Consider the following 18,701-nt stretch of genomic DNA (forward strand, 5'->3'; position numbering starts at 1 on the left):
GAAGAAAAAAATAATAATCCAAAGGAACTCGAGAAACGGGCGTCGACCGTGGGCAACCGCCCTCCAAATCATCGGATTGAAAACTTGCAGGATAGACTGTCAAGAGCCAGGCTTGGTTCTTCAGTCTGTGGTTTCCCAGCTAATCGGGCTGGTGGCAGGTAGTGCACTGATCCTTCCTGGGCTGCGGCGGGCTAGAGCTCGATCCGGTGGCTCTGCAACGGGCCGGGCAGCGAGTTGGGAAGCAAAGAGAGAGAGAGAGGGTGGAGCACACAGGGTGCGGCCGGTGCTTTGCAGCCGGGCAGCGTTCGGACCTAAGAAGAGGGAGGGTCCCAGAGGGTCCGCTCCACAACGGGAACGGTTAAAAATAAAAATACTGCGGAGAGCGGCGTTGACAGCAGCGGCAGCAGCGGCAAAGCGCGGGAGGCGCCATCTTAACTCGGCGGGGAAGAAGGAAAAGCGCGGGAGGCGCCATTTTGATCCATCGGGGACAAAGGAAAAGCGCGGGAGGCGCCATCTTAGATTTTCAAGCTGCCAAAGACTGGCGATATCACTGCCTTCGATAATGCAATAGAAGACTGGACCACGTATGTGGAAAGAGTCGAGGTATATTGCGAGGCAAACAAAATAGCCGATGAGAAAAAGGCATCGGTATTGCTAAATTTAATGGGCGCAAGAACGTACGGCCTATTGCGGGACCTGATTACTCCAGCCAAACTGAAGGCGAAGAGTTTTAACGAAATTGTTGCTATCCTACAGGAACACCTAAATCCTACACCGCTGCTGATAGCAGAAAGATGTAAATTCCACAGGAGAAATCAGCACAAAAATGAGAGCAATGCTGATTACCTTATGGAACTACGCAAGCTATCAAAGCACTGCCAGTTCGGAGCAGGACTGGCAGATACCTTACGGGACAAATTTGTCTGTGGACTCCTGAGTGAAGGAACCCAGAAGAGGTTACTCTCAGAGAAAGAGCTGACGCTAGATAAGGCTTTCAGCGTGGCAGTATCGTACAAAGCAGCAGCAAGGGGAGCTGCGGAAATACAACAAAAGCCACAGGAATACGGCACCCACGAAATGACACGGGGATTTACAAAATGTTATCGCTGCGGCAGAACAAACCATGACCAGAAGGACTGCTGGTCCAAGGACAAAATATGCAGGCAATGCGGAAAGATGGGACACATTGCATGAGTTTGCAGGTCTGGGAAGAAGACCAACGACAACAAAAAGGCTACTAAGGAACAGTACAGGAAAGTACAAAAGATGACGGACAGTAGTTCTGAAGACCAGATGAGCGATAGTGAATCCGGGGACAAGAGACCAAGCTGTCTCAAACTTCACAACGTAATCGCAAAAGAGGATCACCGAACCATTTGGGTCACCCTCACGATAGCAGGGTCCCAAGTCAAAATGGAATTGGATACAGGATCAGCTCTAACCGTCATGAATCGACGAGACTACGAGCGGCTATTCTCACACATACCCTTGAGAGAGACATCCATTGTCTTGAGGACGTATACGGGGCAAAAAGTATACCCCAGAGGAAAAATAAGGGTGCCTGTCGAATACAACGGCAAGAAAATACAGAAATTGTATCTCTACATTCTGCAAGATGGTGGACCACCGTTATTGGGACGTGAATGGATCAGAAAGATAAGTTTAGACTGGCACTCCATTCAGGCACTGACGGTGGCTGGTAAAAAGGATGAGGACGTCACTCCTGGACGATTGTCAACAATCTTAGCTGACGCCAAAGAGTTATTTCAACAAGAACTGGGCACTCTTAAAGGTGTAACCGCCTCGATAAAAGTAGAGGAGAATGCAATTCCAAAGTTTTTCAAAGCAAGACCGGTACCATATGCAATTCGCCCAGCCGTCGAAGCAGAGCTGGAGAATCTGGAGAATGCAGGCGTGTTATCTAAGGTAGACTGGAGCGAGTGGGCGACACCCATCATTCCTGTCATGAAGAAAACGTTAAACAATAAGTCTGAGGAGCCAAGGAAGGTTCGCATCTGTGGGGACTTCAAGGTGACAGTGAACCCAATCCTTCACACAGTACAATATCCTCTTCCAAGGATAGAAGATATCTTCGCCTCACTATCTGGAGGGAAGCGTTTTACAAAAATTGACCTAGCACAAGCATATTTGCAGATGGAGGTTGAGGAATCCTCTAGGAAGTATCTCACGATAAACACTCACAAAGGTCTTTACCAGTATAATCGACTGGTATTCGGAGTAGCATCAGCTCCGGCGATATGGCAAAGAGCGATGGAACAAGTCCTGCAAGGGATTCCGAGGACTCAGTATTACTTGGACGACATCCTAGTGACAGGTGAAGATGACAGTGAACACCTTGCCAACCTAGAGCAGGTGCTCACTAGACTATGTGAACATGGGCTACGAGCCAATCGCCCCAAGTGCGAGTTTTTTAAGAAACAGATATCGTATTGTGGCCACGTGATTGATGAAGAGGGGTTGTATAAGTCCCCTGACAAAATTGAAGCGGTGGTTAAGGCTCCAGTGCCTGAAAATGTGTCGCAACTGAGGTCATTCCTCGGATTGGCGAATTACTACCATAAGTTTTTGCCGAATTTGTCCACAATTCTGCATCCACTGAACGCCCTACTACGAACGGCAGTAGCATGGAAATGGAGCGATGAATGTAAGCGGGCCTTTCAGAAGAGTAAGGACCTAATCACTTCAAGAGAAGTATTGGCTCACTACAACCCATCACTACCGATAAGACTGGCGTGTGATGCGTCTCCCTACGGCATTGGGGCAGTACTGTCACATAAATTCCTTGACGGTTCTGAGAGGCCGATAGCTTTTGCGTCACGCTCGTTAACTTCAGCCCAGATTGACAGAGAGGCCCTCAGCCTGGTGTGGGGGGTGAAGAAGTTCAATCACTGCCTGCACGGTCAGAAATTTACTCTACTAACTGATCATCAACCTCTCGTCTCCATTTTCAACCCTCAGAAGGGCGTACCGATAATGACGGCACAACGGCTACAGAGGTGGTCCCTTTTCCTAGGGGCTCACCAATATGACATCGAGTACAAAGGAACTAAGCAGCATGGGAATGCTGATGGATTGTCGCGCCTACCGTTGCCGACGGTGGAAGAAGAACTGGCAGTGGATCCAGTGGAGTTATTCCACTCGACTATTGTCGAATGTCTTCCTGTGACGAATGCAAACATAGAAAAGGAAACACGAAATGACCCGACACTCTCCTGGGTCTATGATTTAACGGTGAAGGGATGGCCAGCACATGGCGAACCACTGCTGCCAGCATTCTCGCCGAGAAGAGAACAGCTGTCAGTGTGCAGAGGAACCTTGATGTGTGGATCCAGAGTAGTAATTCCACCCAAATTGAAGGATAGAGTGCTCAAGGAGCTTCATGAGGGTCATCTGGGAGGGGTAAAAATGAAGAACTTAGCCAGAGCGTTTGTGTGGTGGCCGGGAATCGATAGAGAAATTGAAGAGATGACCAAGAGCTGTACAGGATGCCAGAAGGTCCAAAACGCCCCACCACAAGCCCCTCTACATCCATGGGAGTGGCCCTCATCTCCATGGCAAAGGGTGCACATTGATTTTGCTGGTCCCTTTATGGACTCGATGTTTTTAATTGCGGTGGATGCACATTCAAAGTGGCCAGAGGTAATAAAAATGTCCTCAACCACCACAGAAAAAACTATCACAGTCTTACGAACCACATTCGCCAGGAATGGGCTGCCTGAGCAGATTTGCTCTGACAATGGACCACAGTTTGTGTCTGAAGAGTTCCGGAGGTTCTTAAAGAACAATGGTGTTAAGCATTACACATCCGCCCCATATCATCCAGCCACTAATGGATTGGCCGAGAGGTTTGTTCAAACATTCAAGAAGGCTATCAAGGCAATGTGTAATGAAGATATACCCCTACAACACAAGGTGGATAACTTCTTGTTTGCCTACATGCGACACATGCGGTTACCAACCAAACTCCAGCCATGATGTTCTTCAATCGAAGACTATGATGCCGCTTGGATTTGGTTAAGCCAAACGTCAGAAGAGATGTGGAGAACAGGCAGTTTCAGAATATGAATGAAAGGCCGACCAGGAGTTTTAAGATAGGTCAACCAGTTTTGGCCCGGGACTACCGCACAGAGAAATGGCAGCCAGGAACGATCTGTACACGGCAAGGACCTCTAATGTATACCGTGGACGTTGGAGAGAGCATTGTAAGACGCCATGCTGACCAGATTCTAGAGTCACTGGAAAACGTCAACTCCACACCACGATCTGATACACCTGGCGATGAAACCGAAGTACCAATTGCATCTACCGCAGAATCGGTGATATTGGAAGCAGACGAACCAAACAACGACATTGATCCCGACTCAACCTTGCCAGAAGAACCTGATATCCCAAAGAGGCGTTATCCAGACAGAATCAGGAAGCCTCCTCAAAGACTGAACTTATAATTGCTTAACTTCAACCAATGTATCTAGCAACCGTAATTGTAATTGTAATTAGTTATTATTTAGTTGTTAAATGAATGTTATGTACTGTTTATCTAAAAGGGGAGGAATTGTTGTGTATGTCCCTTTAAGGGAATAACTGGTCTCAGACTGCAGTACCGGCAGTGACCACCCCTGTATAAAAGGCCCCAGCGGGCTTCTGTAGTTTCAGTTTCCAGGTTGTCTCCATTCAGTAAAGACTTGTTAAACCAACTCCTGCATTCCGTGTCTCCATTAACACACGGATATAATAAATGGGACTGAGCGGAGAGCGCTGTCAGAGAGAGGGTACAGGTGTGATGGGCCGAATGGGCCTAGGGCGGGGGAATGGGACCGAGGAGAGAATGCTGTCAGAGAGAGGGTAGAGGTGTGATGGGCCGAATGGGCCTAGGGCGGGGGAATGGGACTGAGGAGAGAGTGCTGTCAGAGAGAGCACAGGCATAATTAGGCTATTTCTATGCTGGAAAATTCTCTGTTTCCCTGAGCAGTTTGAACCTGTGTCCCCCTTGTCCTATTCTCATGGTTTCACCTAAAGTCATGCTCCCGATTTATTTTTCTGGCCATTTACTTTCTTCTATATCTCCGTATCATCACCTCAAATTCAAGGCCTAGAAGCCCAGGTTTAACCATGTAACCTGTAACCAGAGTAAAGTGGGACTGGGACTAGGTTGTGCAGTGACTCAGAACACTGTCCCTTCTCATTTGGTAATAGAATTTGAATCAGCTCAGGGGTTGAGGAAATCTCTGAAAGTGATTTTAGAATCATCGTATAGTACAAGAAAGAAGGAGGTCATCAGCCCATTGAGTCTGCACCGGCTCTTTCGAAGAGCAATCCAGTTAGTCCCACCCCCTGTTCTTTCCCCATATCCCTGCAATTTTTTCTCCTTTAAGTATTTTTCCAATTCTTTTCTGAAGGCTACTATTATCAGGCAGTGCATTCCAAATCCTAACCATTCGCTGTGTAAAAAGTTTTTTCCTCATGTCGCCTCTGGTTCTTTTGCCAATCACCTTAAATCTGTGCCCTCTCGTTATCGACCCTCCAGCCATTGGAAACAGTTTCTCTTTATTTACTCTATCTAAACCCTTCATGATTTTAAACATCTCCATCAAATCTTCTCTTAGCCTTCTCTGCTCCAAGGAGAACAATCCCAGCTTCTCCAGTCTATCCACGTAACTGTATTCCCTCATCCCTGGAACCATTGTAAGTAAATCTCTTCTGCACCCTCTCCAAAGCCTTCACGTCCTTCCTAAAGTGTGGTACCCAGAATGGGAAACAATACTCCAGCTGGGGCCAAACTAGTGTTTTAAATGGATTTAGCATAACTTCCTGGCTTTTGCACTCTGTGCCTCTATTTATAAAGCCCAGGATCCCATATGCTTTATTAACCTGGCCTGCCACATTTGTGCACAAGCACCCCTAGGTCTCTCTGTTCTTGCACCTGCTTTAAAATTGTACCATTCAGTATGTATTGTCTCTCCTCATTCCTCCTACCAAAATGGATCACCTAACACTTTCCTGCGTTTAATTTAATCTGCCATGTGTCCGCCCATTCTACATGCCTGTCTATGTCTTCTTGAAGTCTATCACTATCTTGCTCACTATTTACTACACTTCCAAGTTTCATGTCATCTGCAAATTTTGAAACTGTGCCCCCAAGTCCAAGTCATTAATGTATATCAAAAACAGCAGTGGTCCTAGCACCCAACCCTGGGGAACACCACTGTATACCTTCCTCCAGTCTGAAAAACAGCCATTCACCACAACTCTGTTTTCTATCCCTTAGCCAATTTTGTACCCAGGCTGCTACTGCCCCTTTTAACCTATGGGCTTCAATTTTGCTTTCAAGCCTAATATGTGGTGCTTTATCAAATGCCTTTTAAAAGTCCATGTACACCACATCAACTGCACTGCCCTCATCCAACCTCTGTTACCTCATCAAAAAACTCAATCAAGTTAGTCAAACACGATTTGCCCTTAACAAATCCATGCTGGCACTCCTTTATTAGTCCATACTTGTCCAAGTGGCTGTGAATATTCTCCTTAATTATTGTTTCTAAAAACTTCCCCACCACCGACATTAAACTGATTGGCCTGCAATTGCCAGATTTATCCTTCTCCCCTTTTTTTTAACAAGGGTGTAACATTTGCAATCCTCCAATCCTCTGGCACCACCCCTGTATCTAAGGAGGATTGGAGATTGTGGCCAGCACCTCCACAATTTCTACCCTTACTTCCTTCAGCAACCTAGGATGCATCCCATCCAGATCAGGTGACTTATCCACTTTCATTACCGCCAGCCTTTCTAGTACCTCCTCTTTATATATGTTTATCTCATCCAGTGTCCCAGCAACTTCCTCGTTTACCACAGCTTTGGCAAAGTCCTCTTCCTTGGTAAACACTGAAGCAAAGTACTCACTTAGTACCTCAGCCATGCCTTCGGCCTCCACCAATAGATCTCCATTTTGGTCCCTAAGCGGCTCCACTGCTCCTCTGACAACCCTTTTACTGTTAATATGCCTATAGAAGAGCTTTGGATTCCCTTTTATGTTAGCTGCATAAGAAGCATCTCCCAGTACAGGTTCTGGTAGATGCAAGTCTACAGCACAAAGCTGCCCAATGCTGGGCATCTGAGACTGGTGCTGATAAATGGACACCAAAATGTTCCGCTCCTCAGTATCTCTTACAAAAAGAAAAAGAGGAAACAGCAAGTGCATATAGTATAGATACAAACATGTCACATACAGCAGAATGATCAACAAGTTATTTAACACTGAACGTAATCTCACTGTGACAGGCTACAGGCTTTTACCTGCAGTTTTCACAGAGCAAGCTTCTGATCTCAACCAGGTTGTTGGAGAGCTGCCAGGTGATTCCCCCCAAGGGAAAGAGGGAGGAAACTAGGTCTATACCTATCTAGAAAAGTCAAGGCTGAGGAGTGACCCAATAGAGGAATTTAATTTTATGAACGGGTTTGACAGGGTAGATGTAGAGAAGATGTTTCCACTTGTGGGGAGTCCAAAGCTAGGGGCCATAAATATAAGATAGTCACTAATAAATCTAATAGGGAATTCAGGAGAAACTTCTTTACCCAAAGAGTGGTTAGAATGTGGAACTCGCTACCTACCACATGGAGTAGTAGAGGCGAACAGCATAGATGCATTTAAGAGGAAGCTAGATAAGTACCAGAGAGATAAAGGAATAGAAGGTCATGTTGAACGGGTTAGGTGAAGTAGGGTGGGAGGAGGCTCGTGTGGAGCATAAACGCCGACACAGATCGGTTGGGCCGAATGGCCTGTTTCTGTGCTGTAAAAATCTGTGTAATTCTATGCAAGTCGTGTTCTTATAGACTTCTGAGGGGCTTGTGTTCGGGAAACATTAACAGAGACCTATAGCATAAGGGAGCCTTGAATTTGCTTGGCCCAGAGATGGCAGAATATTATTTTAAACTGAAGAATTAAAAAAAAAAAATATATATATATATATAAAAAACAGTCTTCTCGGAATGATACCATTTAATGTCACTCTGGCATACCTCCTATTGGTTGTGTTCACTCCCACAGCTTGGAACTCGATGACACGTGTGTTGGGGTCAAGGGTCACCCCTGGAGGGGCACCCCGTGGGCCACTTAATTCGGGGTTGCGCCTGTTACTGCTGATATAATTGGAATCCTCCAGCTCAAAATGGCAGTACGGCAGGAGACTGCGGCCCTTCACAGCCACCACATGACCGTGCAAACCCTCCTTCAAATTTGGGATACTGAGGAAATACAAGGAACAGAGAATTTCATAAATACAAGCAATCTTTGTCATTCGGATCGACTTGTTGAACTACAGTCTATGGCAACTGACAAGTTTTGTGCAATTATTGTGGTTTTTTTAGCAACTTTGGGAAACAAGGCATGAATGGGCATTAAAAATAGGCTGTCCAGCAGATTATCTGGCAGATTGGGGCCAGACAGAGAAACATAGAAGATAGGAGCAGGAGTAGACCATTCAGACCCTCGAGCCTGCTCCGCCATTCAATGAGATCATGGCTGATCATCCAAATTCAGTACCCTGTCCCTGCCTTCTCCCCATATCTCTTGATCCCTTTTGCCTTATGAAATATATCCAACTCCTTCTTGAATATATTTAATGAATTGGCTTCCACTGCCTTCTGTGGTAGAGAATTCCACAGGTTCACCACTATCTGGGTGAAGAAATTCCTCCTCATCTCTGTCCTAAATGGCTTACCCCTTATCCTTAGACTGTGACCCCTGGTTCTGGACTCCCCGGCCATCGGGAACATCCTTCCTGCATCCAGTCTGTCCAGTCTTGTTAGAATTTTATAAGTTTCAATGAGATCCCCTCTCATTCTTATAAACTCCAGCGAGTATAAGCCCAATCAACCCAATCTCTCCTCATACGTCATTCCTGCCATCCCAGGTATCAGTCTGGTGAATCTTCGCTGCACTCCCTCCATGGCAAGAACATCCTTCCTCAGTTAAGGCGACTAAAACTGCACACAATACTCAAGGTGTGGTCTCACCAAGGCCCTGTACAACTGCAGCAAGACATCCTTGTTCCTGTACTCGAACCCTCTCGCTACGAAGGCCAACATACCATTTGCCTTATTAACTGCCTGCTGCACCTGCATGCTTACCTTCAGCGATCTATTGCCGTTCAGGTAATAATCTGCCTTCCTGTTTTTGCCACCAAAGTGGATAACCTCGCATTTATCCACATTATACTGCATCTGCCATGCTCCTGCCCAATCACCCAACCTGTCCACGTCATACTGGAGTTTCTCGGCATCCACCTCACAGCACACACACCCACCCAGCTTTGTGTCGTCTGCAAACTTAGAGATATTACATCTAGTTCCCTCGTCTAGATCATTCATTTATATATATTGTGAATAGCTGGGGTCCTAGGACCGATCCCTGCAGTACCCCACTAGTCACTGCCTGTTTATTCCAACTCTTTGCTTCCTGTCTGCCAACCACTTCTTTATCCAAGTCAGTACCTTGCCCCCAATCCCATGTGCCTTAACTTTACACGCTAATCTCTTATGCGGGACCTTATCGAAAGCCTTCTGAAAGTCCAAATACACCACATCCACTGGTTCTCCCTTATCTATTCTACCAGTTACATCCTCAAAAAATTCCAGTAGATTAGTAAAGCACAATTTACCTTTTGTAAATCCGTGTTGACTTTGTCCGATCCTGTCACTGTTTTCCAAGTGCTCTGCTATTACATCTTTTATAATGGACTCTAGCATTTTCCCCACTACTGATGTCAGGCTTACCGGTCTATAATTCCCCGTTTTCTCTCTACCACCTTTTTTGAATAGTGGGGTAACATTAGCTACCCTCCAATCCATGGGAACTGTTACAGATTCCATCGAATGTTGGAAGATGATCAGCAATGCATCTACTATTTCTAGGGCCACTTCCTTAAGTACCCTAGGATGTAGATTATCAGGCTCTGGGGATTTATCGGCATTCAATCCCGTCAATTTCCCTAACACCATTTCCCTACAAATACTGATTTCATTCAGTTCCTCCCTCTCATTAGACCCTATGTTCCCCGACATCTCTGGGTGGTTATTTGTGTCCTCCTTTTTGAAGACAGAACTAAAGTATGTATTTAATTGGTCTTCCATTTCTTTGTTCCCCATTATAAATTCCCCTGATTCTGACTGCAAGGGACCTATGCTTGACTTCACCAATCTTTTTCTCTTCACATATCTATAAAAGCTTTTACAGTCAGTTTTTATGTTCCCTGCAAGCTTACTCTCATACTCTATTTTCCCCCTCTTAATTAATCCCTTTGTCCTCCTTTGCTGAATCCTAAACTGCTCCCAATCCTCAGGTTTACTGCTTTTTCTGGTCAATTTATATGTCTTCTCCTTGGATCTTATGCTATCCCTAATTTCCCTTGTTAGCCACGGTTGAGTGACCTTTTTTGTTTTATTTGTTTTTACAGGGCTGGAAATGCGCTCAGGGACGTGTCTGATGTGTGTGCATATTTATGTATGTGTGTGTGTGTTTGTCATTTCCAGAGGATGGGGTCTGACAGTATAAAATGCAGCTGGTCATATATGGCTGGGCACCTACAAATGAGAGAAAAACATCCACCAGGTGATACAGACTAGAAGACCCATGGTTCAGTCCCTGCTTCATGTTGAATCAGGTGGTGGTAGATGGGGGGAGAGGGTTCTATAACAAGCCTCAGCCTCCCTGTGCAGAGATCTCACGTCCGGATTGTGATCCAGAAACTTGCTGGAAAGTGAGTGAAAATGGGACCAGGTGCTGTCCCTCTGTGCTCGACTTACCTCCTGACAGTGGCTGTCTCAGCTTGCGTGGGAAGTATCATCATGTTGGCAAGGGCCTAGAGGGCTGTTGTAATCTGTGGAACTGTTACCCAGGTGCCTTCAGAGCAGATGGGGAGATAAATTGAAATGAAACGATGTGCAAGAGGCAGACAGAGTGGGCGATGAATGTTTCACTGAATGCGATTATTCTGACTTTTAATGTCAACAGATGTTCACTATTCAAGTCAGTGCTCTGAACCTCATTACAGATTTCATTTATTTTTACAGTCCTCTTCCTTGCCACAGGCTTTCAGGAGTATCTTCGCCACATGGCAGATTTAAAACACATAAATCAGCATCAGTGAGAAGCTGCTATAAATAAACTGTGGCTTATCAAACTTCCTAATAATTAATTATGACAATGCAGGTTAAGCTTTGATTACTTTTATCACTGGAAATAATTGTCAGAATTTAAACTGCATGACTGAAATTAACTATTAAGAAATGTACTGAGGGTTAACTTATTTATAGCACTGACTTGGCTCACACTAGCTCACAGTCTTGATAATGCAATGGAATGTGATTTCCCAGACCATTTAATCGGATCAGCTGTGATTTCCATCAACATTCAATCCTAATGGGATTTATGGTTGATGCAGTAAAATGGGCTCAGTGTTTTGCCAGGCAGAGTGAATGTGGTTACCTGTGCTGAAAAAAACCCAATCGTAACTCAACTCCGAAATGGTACACAAGAATATACGGTGAATTTTCAGACCCGTTATACCCCCTTGGTGAGGTAAACAGGGCAGGGCAGGGCAGATCAGAAATATGAGAGCATATTGTTTCCCACCCAATTCAGCATACCCTGACCAATTGTGCAGCACTTCCATGCAAGAAGCTCTTGCCCAGGACAGCAGGAGCTTGGTTTGGCATTGCTGGGTGCTGACCACTGACATGAAGTCAGCATTTACAGGGGACTGCCCGGCAACGGCGAGAGGGCCCTGTGGTTTATCCATGTGGCAGCATCCCCTCATCATTGATGCAACCCATGTTACTTTATGGGTTTCTCCACACATCAGTAACAACTCCCTGAGCCGCAATGGTTGCCACTCTACCAACACTCAGCTGGTCTGATCAGCAGCATGGGATCCTGCAAAGTTGCTGCCCAGGCAGTAGTCAGGATGCCTTTAGTTTGTGGCATTCCACCACATTCTCATTCTTTGACCCACAATGAGGGCAGCAAAGCTGAAGCTTGAAGACCAAGCTTTGGCTGATAACACCTCAAGAAAACTGAACAGTGTGTGGGGCTGGTGTTTGCCTCTGGTGAAACCTTGCGTGTTCTACACCCTAACTTCATGCTCCTTTCTAGGTGCTCCCTTCAAGGCAGGAGTCAGTCAGGTGGCTGGTTGCTGTGTCTCAGTGGGAGCCTCTTGGATGTGAGGCAAGTCATGCAATGACTCAGTACCTCACTCCGCCACATAAACTGCGTGGGGCTGCATGCTTGCTGCCCCATTCACAGTTAATGGAGTGGCATAGCTTGAGGCGGCGGAGGGGTTGCTATCCTGGGAGACAGCATCTCCATGGTGCCAACTCCAGCACATCCCTCACACTGGGTGCTGCCTCATTATGCCTACTGATCAGTACAATGGCACTGATGAGATCAGTGAAGCCATGAGGGAGGCTTCTCTCAATGTGGTCTCCAGACATCTGGAAACTGGAAGAGAGAAGGCTGCTCCATCCTGGAGCCCAAGGCCTATCTAGCAGCAGCCTGAGCATTCACGAGAGATGCTACTGACATTAGGGGATCTTGCCAGTGGGGGAAGATGTCTGTGGAGCTGCCGCAGTGGTCTGCACTTCTGGAAAACCTTTCACCAAAGCTGGACAAATACAGGTAATGGACTCTTCCGCACCAACTGACAGCTGCCTCAGGTTGGCTGGCCCAGTCTCCAATCACTGCAGCAAAAGGGTTAAATTATGAGGACAGGTTGGACTAGGCTTGTATTCCCTGGAATATAGAAGATTAAGGGATGATCTAATTGAGGTGTTTAAGATGATAAAAGGATTTGATAGGGTGGATAGTGTGAAACTATTTCTTCTGGCGGGAGAGTCCAGAACAAGGGGGCATTAAAATTAGAGCTAGGCCATTCAGGGGTGATGTCAGGAAGCACTTCTTCACACAAAGGGTAGTGGAAATCTGGAACTCTTCCCCCACCCCCCAAAAGCTGTTGAGGCTGGGGGTCAACTGAAAATTTCAAAACTGAGATAGAATTTTGTTAGGCAAGGGTATTAAGGATTATGGAATCAAGGTGGGGTGATGGAGTTAAGACACAGATCAGCCATGATCTAATTGAATGGTGGAACAGGCTCGAGGGGTTGAATGGCCTCCTCCTATTCCTCTGTTCCTAAAGTGCTGTGCACAACAAGCAGCATTTGTTTAAAAGCAAGACCAGCACATTCTAGATTCCAGAGTTCAAAGGGAGCACTGGTCGGAGACAAGGCCACATCACTTTAGTCCTGATTCTCCAACCCAGGCTCCCTGAATGCAAGGCTTCCTGCTGGGAGGGCGGGATAGTGGAATTAACCCTAAAACGCCCTGGTGCATTGTCATACCTATGGGCTGCTGAGATCTGTAAACAACTGCTGGACTTGGCTCCAGGTGCTCTGAGAAATGGTGATGGGGGAAGGGTGTGCCTTAGATTTTCTAACTGATAGAATAGACTGCCGCTGAGTGGAGTGAATGCTGAATCAGCTGAGGTGATTGCTGGATCAGTTTTTTTGCACCAAGGTCGGAGAAAGTGAAAGTGGTCTAACTGAGCAGGAGCTGGAAAAGGACACCAATAACTGAGCAAGCTAGATGGAATACTGGCACCTTTGGAACCTTAACCCCATAAGTAGTCCTTATCTTCAGACTGGAGGGATAAAAACGAGAACATCTGATATTGCTTTACTTTTTTCTCTCCTAGTTAGGTCACTCAGACCTGCCCAGAAAATGACATCTTCACCTCCTGCAGTTTTCTTTGGGAAAAATTGTGATACTTGGGTAGCAAATCAGATGACAAGCAGTGGGGCCGATTTTAACCTTGGTCACAGTCACATACGATTAATTACTTTGAAGTGCAGCATCTGCTGTATGTAGGCACTTGTGGCAGCCACTTTGCTCATAGTGAGATCCCAAACGGCAAATAGGCTTGAAAATGGCATCGGGTCACTTATTGCCCCCCATTTACCCTGCCACTCCAACCATTGCCATCTTGCTAGGGGTCTTTATTTGGGTGCCTCATTGTGTTCGGGTGGGAGACCACTTTTAATGTGCAAATTGGGGCCTATCTCCCCCACCTAGGGATAGCCCCATCCTCCCAAGTCCAGACCAGCGACCCGATCTGCATACGAGCTGGCCAATTTCCCGTTCTCTCCAGTCAAAAAATTGTCGACAGCGAGTGTAGAAACTTAGGGGATGTGGCACTGTGACAGTTCACGTACCATACCCGAGCATAATTAGTCCTTTCAACGAATGGGCTGCCGCTTTATTTTTCTTTTACCTGCAGATGAGGCAGGCCTCAAACCTGCCGACCTCCAATGGGACAAACTTGACTTGGAATTCCTGCGTTTCCATGGCTGCAATCACCCCGCTGCACGGCTCCACTGTGAAGGGAGGGTTGTGGGTATTGCTGGATTCCTCGGAAGAGCTGCTTTCGACAGCACTGCCGTACCTGCTGATGGTCTGAGTAGCTCTGCTTGTTGAGCGGCCAGCCTGACCGTTTATTGAAGCTGTACCTACACACGTAGTGAGTAATTGGAAGAGGTGATGTGAAAGAGTCCTGATACAGCAAAACACTTTGATCGTCATGTCAGTTTAAATCATAAGATTCCAAAATGTCTAGATATTTGCTTTGATATTTATCTCATTTCATGTCACTAATCAAAGGAAGAAAAACTTACATTTATACAGCGTATTATCTCAAGCGCTTCACATACGATTAATTACTTTGAAGTGCTGTGACTGCTGTATGTAGGCACTTGTGGAAGCCACTTTGCTCATAGAGTCATAGGCCTAGAAATTGGGCTGAGGCGCCCAAGCGGCGCAAAGTTCGCCTGGGCGCTGGAATTTGCGCCGCGATCGCCGCATTAGCGATCGCCGCAAATTCAGTTGAAGTGCCCCTAGAGGGAGACGGGGCGCGGCTCGAGGCGCTCCGCGTCCCTCTTAGAGCGCTGAAAGTGAATTTCGCAGCGCTACGTGCCACAGCGCCACACGCTGCGGCATGGCACGCTGCGGTACTGCAGGCCTTCCTCCCACTGTTAAGGGGGAGGGGCCTGCAACAGCACGAGCCCCGATCGCGAGTGCCGGCAAAAGAGCCCGGCACCAAGGAGAATGCCGCGGGGGGGCGGGACCAGGAGGCCGGGGACGGAGGTGCTAGCAGGCGGCCGCCGAAAAAGCAGCCGCCGAAAAAGCGGGTAGCGAACGGCACGACAGCGGCGTTCGCTACCAAATATCGCGATCGGGGCGCGAATGGGGCGCTGCGCACACCGATTACGTCATCGGTGGCGGCGCAGCGCAAAAGGCTAACGCCATCATTAGCGCCCCTGCTGAATATCGCGGGAGGCGCAGCCAGGGGCGCAACAGCCACTGACTGCCTCTTTAGGCGCTAACAGGTGGTGCTACTCACCCAATTTTTCCCCCCTAGAGTCATAGAGTTATACAACACAGAAAGAGGCCCTTCGGCTCATCGCGTCCGCGCCGGCCATCAAGCCCTGTCTAATCTAATCCCATTTTCCAGCATTTGGTCCGTAGCCTCGTATGCTATGGCATTTCAAGTGCTCATCCAAATGCTTCTTGAATGTTGTGAGGGTTCCTGCCTCTACCACCCTTTCAGGCAGTGAGTTCCAGATTCCACCCACCCTCTGGGTGAAAAAGTTCTTCCTCAAATCCCCTCTAAACCTCCTGCCCCTTACCTTGAATCTATGCCCCCTTGTTATTGACCCCTCTACTAAGGGAAAAAGTTCCTTTCTATCTACCCTATCTATGCCCCTCATAATTTTGTACACCTCAATCAGGTCCCCCCTCAGCCTTCTCTGCTCCAAGGAAAACAACCCCAGCCTGTCCAGTCTTTCTTCATAGCTGAAGCGCTCCAGCCCAAGTAACATCCTGGTGAATCTCCTCTGCACCCTCTCCAAAGCAATCACATCCTTCCTATAGTGTGGTGACCAGAACTGCACACAGTATTCCAGCTGTGGCCTAACCAGCATTTTGTACAGCTCCATCATAACCTCCCTGCTCTTATATTCTATGCCTCGGCTAATGAAGGCAAGTATCCCATATGCCTTTTTAACCACCTTAGCCACCTGTTCTGCTGCCTTCAGGGATCTATGTACATGCACACCAAGGTCCCTCTGATCCTCTGTCTTTCCTAGGGTCCTACCATTCATTGTGTATTCCCTTGCCTTGTTAGTCCCTCCAAAATGCATCACCTCACACTTTTCAGGGTTAAATTCCATTTGCCACTGTTCCGCCCATCTGACCAACCCATCTATATCGTCCTGCAGACTGAGGCTACCCTCCTCGCTATTTACCACCCCACCAATTTTCGTGTCATCTGCGAACTTACTGATCATACCTTTTACATTCACATCCAAATCATTAATGTAGACCACAAACAGCAAGGGACCCAGCACCGATCCCTGCGGTACCCGATTGGACACAGGCTTCCAGTCACAAAAACAACCTTCGACCACCACGCTCTGCCTTCTGCCACTAAGCCAGTTTTGGATCCAATGTGCCAAGGCACCCTGGATCCCGTGGGCTCTTACCTTCTTGACCAGTCTCCTATGCGGGACTTTATCGAAAGCCTTACTGAAATCCATGTATACCACACCCACTGCACTACCCTCATCCACACACCTAGTCACCCCCTCGAAAAATTCAATCAAATTGGTCAGACATGATCTCCCCTTGACAAAGCCATGCTGACTATCCCTGATTAATCCTTGCCTCTCCAAGTGGAGACTAATTCTGTCCCTCAGAATTTTTTCCAATAATTTCCCTACCACTGATGTTAGGCTCACTGGCCTGTAATTCCCTGGTTTATCCCTACTGCCCTTATTGAATAATGGTACTACGTTAGCTGTTCTCCAGTCCTCTGGCACATCCCCTGTGGCCAGAGAGGTTCTGAAAATTTGTGTCAGAGCCCCTGCAATCTCCTCCTTTGCCTCACACAGCAGCCTGGGATACATCTCGTCCGGGCCTGGGGATTTATCCACTTTCAAGCCTGCTAAAACCGCTAGTACCTCCTCCCTCTCAATGCTAATATGTTCAAGTATATCACAGTCCACCTGCCCGATTTCTATGTCTACATCGTCCTTCTCCATAGTGAACACAGATGCAAAATATTCATTTAAAACCCCACCTACATCTTCTGGCTCCACACACAGATTGCCACTTTGGTCCCTAATGGGCCCTACTCTTTCCCTAGTTATCCTCTTGCCCTTAATATACTTATAAAACACCTTAGGATTTTCCTTTATGTTGCTCGCCAGTGTTATTTCATGGCCCCTCCTCGCTCTCCTAATTTCTTTTTTAAGTATCCCCCTGCACTTTTTATCTTGCTCATTGCAAGATCCCAAACAGCAAGGAGATGAATGGCCAATTAATTTATTTTTGCTGGTGTTGGTTGAGGGAGAATGTTAATTAATACACTGGAAGAACTCTTCCAATCGTGTAATGGGATCTTCACCCGCTCCACTGGAATAGGGAAACGGGCCTTGGTTTAACGTCTCATTAAGATGGATATGCTGACAATTTCTTATTCTATTTTTTTCCATCTACGTGTTAGTTTTTTGGAATATTTTAATTTTAACATTGCACGCAGATAACTGGTAAAACAACAACGAACACCAGCAAAATATTGCAGATGACACGAAACTGGGAAAAGTAGTAAATAGTGAGGAGGATAGTAGTAGACTTCAGGAGGACATAGACAGACAGAAGAAATGTGCAGACACACAGCAGATGAAAATTTAACACAGTGAAGTGTGAAAGAAAGAATGAGGAGAGTCAATATAAACTAAATGGTAAAATTTTAAATGGGGTGCAGGAACTGAGAGACCTGGGGGTTCACACAGGCAAATTTCTGAAGGTTGATAAGGCTGTTAAAAAAGCATACAGGATCCTTGGCTTTATAAAGAGAGGCATAGAGTACAAAAGCAAAGAAGAATTCTGTGATTCTGTGATAAACCTTTATAAATCACTGGTTAGGCCTCAATTGGACTATTGTATCAAAATCTCCAATTTTCAGCCCTACACTTTAGGAAGGATGTCAAGGCCTTGGAAAGAGTGTAGAGGAGATTTACTAGAATGGTACCAAGGATGAGGGACTTCAGTTATGTGGAGCGACTGGAGAAGCTGGGATTGTTCTCCTTAAAGCAGAGAAGGTTAAGGGAAGATTTAATAGAGGTGTTCAAAATTTTGAGGGGTGTTGATAAGAGTAAATAGGGAGGAACTGTTTCCACTGGCAGGAGGGTTGGTAACCAGAGGACACAGATTTAAGGTTATTGGCAAAGAACCAGAGGGGAGATGAGGAGAAATTGTTTTACGCAGCGAGTTGTTACGATCTGGAATGCACTGCCTGAGTGGCTGGTGGAAGCAGATTCGATAGTAATTTTCAAAAGGGAATTGGATAAATATTTGAAGGGGACATAATTTGCCAGGCTATGGGGAAAGGAATGGGAATGGAACTAATTGGAGAGTTCTTTCATGGAGCCGACACAGACAAGATGGGCTGAATGGCCTCCTTTTGATTCTAACGTCATGGGACTATGGGCTCAGAGGAGCTGCTGAGCCTCACTGTAAGAGGGAGATCCATTCTAAAGGCAAATTTATTATTAAATCACTTAGGTTACTGCTGAATCT

At 46.5% G+C, this 18,701-nt stretch overlaps 1 protein-coding gene across 1 annotated transcript in view; it reads right to left on the reverse strand.

Moving 5' to 3' along the window:
* Positions 1-18,701, reverse strand: part of LOC147122783 (axonemal central pair apparatus protein HYDIN-like) — a 239,763-nt gene that overhangs the window by 13,585 nt on the left and 207,477 nt on the right. Inside the window, exons 10-11 of the mRNA XM_085963935.1 lie at positions 14,338-14,572; positions 8,036-8,260 (exon numbers count right to left, since the gene is read on the reverse strand). Of these exons, the coding sequence (XP_085820061.1) occupies positions 8,036-8,260; positions 14,338-14,572 (460 nt within the window). The remainder of the gene's footprint in view (positions 1-8,035; positions 8,261-14,337; positions 14,573-18,701) is intronic.

The sequence above is a fragment of the Somniosus microcephalus genome, chromosome 2, assembly GCF_052327205.1.
Source record: "Somniosus microcephalus isolate GS21.2 chromosome 2, FLI_Smic_1.0, whole genome shotgun sequence".
Classification (NCBI taxonomy): domain Eukaryota; kingdom Metazoa; phylum Chordata; class Chondrichthyes; order Squaliformes; family Somniosidae; genus Somniosus; species Somniosus microcephalus.